This window comes from Myotis davidii, unplaced genomic scaffold, assembly GCF_000327345.1.
Source record: "Myotis davidii unplaced genomic scaffold, ASM32734v1 scaffold496, whole genome shotgun sequence".
NCBI lineage: Eukaryota > Metazoa > Chordata > Mammalia > Chiroptera > Vespertilionidae > Myotis > Myotis davidii.
The window spans coordinates 715709-724927 of NW_006289398.1; the positions used below are offsets into that span (position 1 = coordinate 715709).

At 51.2% G+C, this 9219-nt stretch overlaps 1 protein-coding gene across 1 annotated transcript in view; it reads left to right on the plus strand.

Moving 5' to 3' along the window:
• The window catches only part of LIFR (leukemia inhibitory factor receptor alpha), a 121655-nt gene that overhangs the window by 108883 nt on the left and 3553 nt on the right, over positions 1 to 9219 (plus strand). Inside the window, exons 15-19 of the mRNA XM_015562601.1 lie at positions 850 to 1029; positions 2613 to 2714; positions 3474 to 3641; positions 7357 to 7518; positions 8129 to 8222. Coding sequence (XP_015418087.1) covers positions 850 to 1029; positions 2613 to 2714; positions 3474 to 3641; positions 7357 to 7518; positions 8129 to 8222 — 706 coding nt within the window. The remainder of the gene's footprint in view (positions 1 to 849; positions 1030 to 2612; positions 2715 to 3473; positions 3642 to 7356; positions 7519 to 8128; positions 8223 to 9219) is intronic.

A 9219-nucleotide genomic window follows, 5' to 3' on the forward strand; every position in this document is an offset into this window, starting at 1 on the left:
CTGGCCCTCAGCTCTGGCTCCTGACCGCCAGGAGCAGCCTGTGTCCCCGAGGGTCCCCGAATACAGGCCTGCGGGCACAGCACAGGCTGACGTCGCGGGCCTTTAGTCTCACTGAGCCAAAGCTGTGAATGCCCGAAGTCTTCTTTATTCTAAGCAGGCTGTTGCCTGTGTTCAGGAGTGGTTGCTTCATGAATGACAATTTAGGTTTCTGGCCCTCCGGGTCCACACTGGCCATCCCATCTCACAGCTGTTCATCCCAGACCATTGCAGCAGACTCCTCCTCTCCCTGCCTACAACCCCTGCGGTCCATGTGGGGGAGGGGGAAGTCGCCTAGGAACGAAGAGACAGGCTGGTGCAGCCACACCTGCCTCCTGCTGTGCGCTCCCTCCCTGCTCTGTGTGCTCTGCCCAGGCTGGGGTTGCAGGCTCGGCCCGGCTGCCACGGAGCTCGCACCCACAGGGGTGACAAGAGGAAGGGCGCAGCCTAGACTGCCTGCTCACGCCCTGCCATCCCCTCCAGTGCCCTCACCCCTCCCTCTGCCTGAGCCTTCCCGGCCCTGGCCCTCCATCTTCGTGTCCTGGCCCCACCACCTCGCCCCCTGATCCTACTGCTTTTTCATTCCTTTGTTTCAGCTGCTGAGTTCATCTGTATGCACAGGTGACTGCCATAGTTACAACAAAGATAGCAGAGCCACACTCCCCCATTTTACTAACGGTTTCCCTGGCCGGAGCCCTATTCTAAAATTTATCTGCAGGGAAGTAATTTCTCTAACTCTTGCCCACTTTCATGAGGTTTTGCCTTACGTTATTATTCGTCACATCAGCAAAATGTCCTCCTTTGTCGTTGAAGATGATCTCAAAGTAGAGCAGACAGTGGGAATGGGGAACGGGATCCTCCTCACGTGGAACTACGACCCCAACATGACCTGCGACTACGTCATTAAGTGGTGCAACACGTCGCAGCCGCAGCCCTGCCTCATGGACTGGAAGAAGGTCCCCGCCGACAGCACCCAGGCCGTCATCGAGTCGGGTGCGTGCTCCGAGGGCTTTCCGGGGGCAGGGTCAGGAGAGCAGCCAGGGGCAGCTGGTGCAGTGCAGGGACCGGTCTCTCTCCCCGCTGGGCAGGCTTGGGCTGGTCAGCTTTTCTGGAAGGTGCTTTGGGGAATGTGAGTGTGAAAGGGTTCAGATCCCTCAATCTAGGAATGACTCGTCTAGGAGTTTATTCTAAGAAACAGAGCAGCACAGATTCACAGCTGAGAATGCTCACCACAGCACTATCTATCGGCATCAACATTGAATTGAGCAGTGAGTAGGAGAAGGAGCCAGTCCTGGCACTGGTATGTAATGGAGAGTGGCGCAGCCCTGAAGCGTGCGTGGAAGGGTTAACACGGGAGATGCTCACGCAGGAGGCTACAGAGCTGTGAGGAGTGGGGCCACACGCAGTGTCATTGCCTGTGTTTGCCCAGGGCCCGGTGCCAGGGTCAGGGAGACGCCGAGCCTGAAGGCCCTGCACCCACATGACCACTTATCTGATGTCCATCAAGGGCACTCAGTGTGGCAGTGGGCACATGGGCGGGGCCAGCTCCCTGACCGCTCACCAGCCCCACCGAGCCTCTGGTGAGCTGCCTGGAGGCCCTGCGGCCTGGATTAGCCCCAGGGGCACTGGGTGACCTTGTCCTTGGGAATGAGTGCCCTCTCCTAGCCTCGCTCTTCCTTCCGAGTAGCTGACCAGGGCTGTGTCTCTACCCAGGGGGCCTGGAACCGGCAGCCTGTGGTGGAGCCATCCTCCCCCGCGGCTGGTCCTCCCCTGCTCGTGTGGTTGGAGAGCAAGCGGTGCTGGCTGTTCCCCCTTGCTCCCTGTCACTGTCAGACGGTGGGGATGAGACTCCTTTGTTCGGTGACCACCTGTGGGGTCCGATCCGGTTCCGGGTCTACTTGAAAGGCAGCCAAGCTGCTTCCGGTGCAGATTGGCCAGGGCAGGGATGGTGGCTCCGTTATCCTTTCTCCCCGCACTCCCCAGCGTGCTGGCTGCACCCACCCCTTCCCTGGGCCTCCCCTCGCATTTCCCCCACAGGCAGCTCCAGGGCCTCTCACACTGGTGTCTGCGCTGTCCTCCATCGTCCCCACCTGGTCCTGGAGGGTTCTCCGGAGGGACAGGGGGTGGAGTGACATGGAGAGGCACCGCCGTAGATGCCGTGCCTGGACGGAAGTAAGGCTGACACCTGTGGGGTGAGGAGGAGCACCTTCCAGCCAGGAGGTAGAGGAGCCGAGGCCCTACTGGGTGGAGAGGAGTTAGGTCACTTGCCCAAGGTCACCCAATGCGGATTCAGCCTGCCATTGCCTGGTTTTAAGGAACAAAATCAAAGCCTCGATCACCATGTTTTCCCCTCTTCAAGGTGATACGTTATAATGCTGAAGTGTTCATTACAATAAAAGTGAATTTAATTTGTTTTGTCAGTTTCCTCTCTGAGTATTTACCAATTTTGAAAATATGGATGTATATCTTTTGTAATAAGAAAGCGTGTGTTTAAAATTTGCTTTGGCGGTTTCAGAGGAAGCTGTTTTACGTCTGATATTTCTAAAATATTCATGGCAGTTGTGTCCCTCCTACAGATCAGTTTCGCCCAGGCGTGCGGTACCACTTCTTCCTGTACGGGTGCAGAAGCCACGGCTACCAGTTGCTGCGCTCTGTGATTGGATATGTAGAAGAATTGGGTAAGTTAAATGGGTACGTTTTCTTAGGTCAAGGTAACATGAATCGACAGCAGTTGGATTCTAAAAGTAGATTAAATTGGGAGGTTTAGTTCAAGGAAGGAAAAATAATTTGTGTGATACATTTAAAATTATGATTACTTATTCTTTTGTGTTTGTATTTCACAAATTTATTGTCATTGAAAAAAATCTTATTTCAAAATTACTTAATTTGTAGTTCTACAGATTTAAACAGCTATTAACTTATGCCAGACCATCAACAAAGGGGAAAATACGAATGGAATCTATTTGAGTAGCCACTTAGAGATTTTGTGTAGGTTGCTTCCCTAGATAGCAAGTTCTACCTTTGCATGTTTGGTTGCTAGCTTCACAGCCAAAGGGTGTGTAGTAATATCTGTGAACGTCTATGATTAAATAGGAAATAAGCTTTTCATTTGAATTGTAACTCTTTTTTAAAAAAATATACTTTTATCGATTTCAGAGAGGAAGAGAGAGGGAGAGAGAAATATCAACAATGAGAGAGACCCATTGATCGGCTGCCTCCTGCACGCCCCCTACTGGGGATCGAGCCCTCAACCGAGGCATGTGCCCTTGAGGGGAATCGCACCTGGGACCCTCAGTCCACAGGCCATTGCTCTATCCACTGAGCCAAGCCGGCTAGGGCAAACTTAGCTCTTTTCGAGGCTGGAAACTCATTAACTGTTGATGTCTTACTCTGCGTTAGTGACCTCTCCCTCAGCTGTCGACCGTCTCCTTTTCCAGCTCCAACCGTTGCACCAAATTTCACCGTGGAGGACACGTCTGCAGATTCGATCCTCGTGAAGTGGGAAGATATACCCGTGGAGGAGCTCAGAGGCTTCCTAAGAGGATATGTGTTTTACTTTGAAAAAGGAGAGAGAGACACCTCGAAGATGAGAGGCTTGGAGTCGGGTAAGTTCATCACTAAAGTGACAGCAGTGCTTCCCAGAAGTTCTTCATTCACAACAAATAACGGAGGGAGGAAAGAGCTGCTCCTTGCTTTAATGCTGGTTTCCAAAACGCTCTGAAAAACGGGGAAGTGAAAATGCAGTCATTTTATGAACATGAGAATTTTAAGATCGGAAGCACATGGTAAATGAAGTGTGCAGTCTTTCAGAAATTATTCAAGTTATTTATTTTGAAACCTTGGACTCTAAGCCCCATCTCCTACTAGTCTGGCATGATCCATACCATAGCATCTTATGAAGGTCACTTAAAAAAACAAAACAAACAAAAAACAGTCTTCCTGAACTTACAATAATGGAGGAGGAAAACTCAGGAACCCGAAGAATAGCTTTGGAGCCTCCTTTGTTTTCTGACAAACAGCCACCCTCACAGCCACGACCCAAATGAACTGAGAAACTTAATGGCCTCGACTGGGGACAAGTGTATCCATTAGATCTTAAAAGTACAGCCAGCCCCTGACACCTGGTAAGTGCATGCCCAAAGGATTTAGAGAACTCAGAACTCCCAGACTTGCAACTACAGAAATATTGATGCTGGCTCCTGGCTTTTCCCTACCTTATATTTCTGTGGGAGTCAGATGTTTCTGATTCGTAGCCACATTACTCAAGCCGATCATCTGATCCGTTGAGGGCTTCCATTTCCCTTAATGACCTCTCTCCGGAAAGAAGCCACTTGAATTATTCAGGTAGAGAAGGGCATCCGCACGTGGAGACGCCGACCGGCCTGCGCTAAGTCCCTTCCCCAGAGCAGCTCCCGGTCACCGAGTCTGCATTTCCTGAGCCTTCAGAGTGGCTCCTGAAGGAGGGAACCCCTAACTACCAAATTCTACAGACATCAGAGTCTGGTGTAATTTTCCTCAAATGCTCAGAAATTTTACACTTGAGCCAGTTAGAATTCTAGCAGCTAGACTTCCAGTGCGACACGGTGGAATGGTCGGTGAAATTAGAGTGAGACAGGAAAGAAACAACAACAAGAACGCATAAAGCCACAGAGACAAAGAGCACTAGAGAGGTGGGAGAGCACCAGGAAGGAGGAGTTGGACATTGGGGCTGTTGGGAGGGAGCCGTGGGATCCAGCGGGCAGTCAGCGTCACTGAGAAATCACTGGATTCATCCTGAGGGGCCAGGATCAGAGCAAATGTCAGGATGGATGTGGACTGGACATCGGGGGGTGATGGGAAGTCTGCGTGAGGAGCAGTTAGAACCCAAGCCCTCCGCCTGCTTCATGTGGCTGCTATGAATGCCTCTCCCCTGCCTGAACACAAGAGGGGTGTTTTTTGGAGAAACTGAACCAAGAGCCTCCAGATGGGATGGGACGGGGAGAGGAGACACCTTAGTAACGGCACGACCCTCCCTCCTCCGCGCCTTCCCACCCAGCTAACAGGACGTCTCCGGGCCTTTGTTCTCAGGCACGGGATTAGAGGCGCTTCCTTTGGGAAGGCAAGTAGTTCCTGGTGGAGGACATAACAGATGCTGATAGTTGAGGGACCGTCCCAGGGAAAAGCCTGGTCATTCCCGACCAGGAGTCAGTGAGGCCCGCCACCCAGTGAACCCACCCACGTGCACTGGGCCTTCGTGGCCTGTTAGTGGCTCTGGAGCAGGGGTCACCGCCAGGGGTGACCAGGGGCTGAGAAAGCTCCTCTCATGAAAGACAGGAACCAGAAGGAATCGGAGGGAACGGGTTCCAGGTGGGCAAGCAGTCATTTAAAGCAGAACAAAGCTGTCTGGGGGCTGTTGAGTTCTGCTGTTCGTATTAGAAAGAACTAACAGGGAAAAGACAGAAGACTGGTCAGAATGCCCTCAGAACTAAGCTGGCCCCAGACTCTCCACAACGCACCAGATTCTAGAGCACTGATGGCGAACCTATGACACGCGTGTCAGAGGTGACACGCGAACTCATTTTTTTGGTTGATTTTTCTTTGTTAAATGGCATTTAAATAAATAAAATAAATATCAAAAATGTAAGTCTTTGTTTTACTATGGTTGCAAATATCAAAAAATTTCTATATGTGACACGGCACCAGAGTTAAGTTAGGGTTTTTCAAAATGCTGACACGCCGAGCTCAAAAGGTTCGCCATCACTGTTCTAGAAGGTATCACAGCTGTGTCTTCAAAATGCTGAGTGAAAATTATTTTCAGCCTGGAATTCTGTGCTCAGCCGTCTACCAACAAGTATGCGAGCAGAATGGGGGCATTTTTTAGACATGCAGGCCCGCACGCTTCCTTCCCGCACACACCCTCTCTCAGGAAGCCGCTACACCCATGTACCTGTGAGGACGTAGTGGGGCATAGTGGGGAGTCCAGTCCAGGGCAGAGGCTTTGGGAGGAGTGGCCTGAGGGGCAGCAGACGGAAGGGGGGAGGCCAGTACAGGGTTGGGGAAGGGCCATGATCCTGGGGCTTGGTTGTGTTGGACCACGTAGAAAGTTGTATTGAATATTCATTGGAGGATGTAGGAGGAATTAGGAATTGGTACAGCAAGCAAATAAGGGTAAAAAGCAGTTATAACAACAGAAAAGCAAGACAGGAAACATCATACCAAAACACGTCCTTGCACTAATCCACGTTTATATGACCACAGTGATGGAAACACCAGCTGTGCCAAACGTGTTGATGTTTCTGGATGAATGATGTGGGGCTGGGGGCAGAGGGGTAGTGGTGAGAGCGAGCTTAGCGTCTACCTGTGGGACAGGGGTAGATAATTCCAAAATTTAAAAATCAGGCCCTGCCCATCGAAGTTCGTTTTGAAATGGTTGGACCACAGTTTTCTGCGTGGTCCCACACAACCAATATCCAAGGAAACTGGTAACATGATTCTAAAGTGGGTGTGGGTCGGGGGTGGGGGGCAGGAGCTGGCAGGGAACGGCTGCTTTTTGGTTCTTAGCTCTATAATATGATTTAATTTTTTAAAACTAGTGTCTTGTGTTGTTTTGGTTGAGATTTAAAAAATGATAGTTTAAACAGTTCTTTTCTTTTTCCCTTTGTTTTTACTATTGACACTGTTACAGATGTCCCCATTTTTCCCCCTCTGCCCGCCTCCACGCAGCCCCCGCCCCTCCCTCTGGCCAGCACCACACTGTTGTCTGTGGGTTACGCATCTACGTGTGTTGGCGAAGCCCTTTCAACAATCCTTTACTTTTTGAAATGACTCAGAGGCTGCCTCACTGGTGCCTCATTGGGAAGCCTGTGTTTCTGGGTGGTTTGGAGCCGTCTCCACTGATTTGTCCTCTCGCGGCCTCTGGTCTCAGCACACAGGCAGGGCCAGAGGGAGTGACCGCGGCCCCGCCCCGGTGGGCCTGCCCGTGGTGTTCATGCTCTTTGCAGCAGAAAGAGAAGGACTTGTAGTTATTGCCTTCCGCGTGCCAGGTGTCATTCCGGGCAACGTGTGTGTGAGAACCTCCCACGGCCTCGCCAGATAAGGCCCGATACTCCGTTTCATGGTTGGAGACGCTCAGGTTCAGGGGGTTTAAATATAAGGTCCAGCTCACATGGCTACTCGGCGGCAGAGGTGGAGCGTGGCCGTGGCTTGGCTGGCTCCCCGGTCCCAGGCCTGCAGGGGGGCCGCCACTGGACTCACCTCCCGGGGACACGGGTGTGACAGCTGCAGTGCCCACGCGTTAAAAATGCACAGAGATGATCACAGTCTTCTTCGCTTTAAAAACAGGCCGTTCCGACGTGAAAGTTAAGAACATCACCGACATCTCCCAGAAGACCCTGCGGATCGCTGACCTTCAAGGCAAAACCAGCTACCACCTGGTCCTGCGCGCCTACACGGACGGCGGCCTGGGCCCCGAGAAGGGCATGTTCGTGGTGACCAAGGAGAACTGTGAGTGTGCCGTGCCGGGAGGTGCTTCCCACACTTGCAGGCACCGTGTTTTCAGCGATTCGTGCTTATGTGGGGATCCCCTTGTCTAAGTTTCCCACTGATGGCATTTTTCCAGTGGGCGCACGGCAGGTTAAAAGGCCCTGAGAGGACTTCGGATTTATTCTCGTTACTTTGGAGGTCACACACTCGCTTGCATAAATGACCGTGAGCTTGTGGTTCTCAACTGGGGGGGACTTTGGCCTCCCTGGGGACACCTGGCAATGTCTGCTGGCACTTCGGAGAGCTAGGGGTGAGGACCATAGCGATGCTGCTAAACTTCCTACTGTGTACACAGCAGCCTTCCCCCAACACACAGACACACACGGTGAAGAAATACTTGGCCCGCAGTGTCAATAGGGCCGAGGTTGAGAAACCCTACTCGGAAGAATTGAAGTGCGAGGGTAGGAACTGTTCACGTGCTCGAAGGGTATGCTCGAGTAGTTCCAGTGTTCCTGGAGCAGGCGGGACTTCTTTTTTATCAGCTACCCACTTAAATATTTTCTGATATAAATGTGTTCTAGACTCCATCCTGGAAGCGGGGGTTTTAATATTTGCAACATTCTCTTTCCAGCCGTGGGGCTAATCATCGCCATCCTCATCCCCGTGGCCGTGGCGGTCATTGTCGGGGTGGTGACCAGTGTCCTTTGTTACCGGAAGCGAGAATGGTAATGGCACCTGCGTTTACTTTTGCTCTTTTGTGTAGTTTATGTTTAACAAATAAGTACATTTTTTCGGTTGAAGCTAGTTAGTAAAAAGAAATACTTGTTTTCGTCAGAATTAATGTTGGATCGAATGTTGGGCAAGAGTTTGGCATATGATTTAAAGGTTTAAAAATTAATAAGGTAGAAGCACAAATGTTCCCCCTACTGTGTTTCCTAATAATTTAGAGTAATGGTATTTATACTCAAAAGAAATCTTTGCAGGCTTAAATCTGACGGTAGTTTTATGCAAGATTAAATGTAGCTTAATGGTTACGATCTGACTTGTCTAGTGAGCTGTTTAGAAAATCTGGTCATTTATTTGTTTAGTCAACGGACATGGATGCCTCCTCCCATGTGAGGATGGAAATGGTGGTAAACTAAGTAAATGTGTAGACTTAGAGCGTAGGGGGCGCCGGGCATTAAACCCATAACCACCCAGCAGATTCATGCCCACAGAGGGCGGGTACGGCAGGGTCGTGGGCGCCCTGAGAACAGCAGAAGGCCCCGTCGCTGCAGGGGGCTGCCAGGGCTCCCTGTGGAGTCCATCTGGCAGAGTCCCAAAGGGTGCGGAGGGGAAAGGAGGCTCCAGGCAGAGAAAAGGACTCCTCTGAGGACCCAGGAACTGGAAGGAGGTTGACCATCTGGAGAAAGTGAGAGGAACGATGGTCTGGGTGAATGGCAGTAGATGAGGCGAGGCGAGGCGAGGCAGAGCGCCCGGTGGTCAGCTGGCAAGGTCCACTGTGGGCTGCGCTGGGGCAAACGGTGGTGTTCATGCATCGACTGTCCTCACTGGCCTTGAAAATACCCCTGTTTATGACAAAGGCAAGAATTTATCCTAGCAATCCTGGCTTATAAATCAAAATAGTAAGGTCTGAAATCTGTAGCGTGCCTGCCCTATCTTCTTAGTAATAACCACATTCTCATGATCCAACATCACTCCATAAAACTGATTTCAATATAT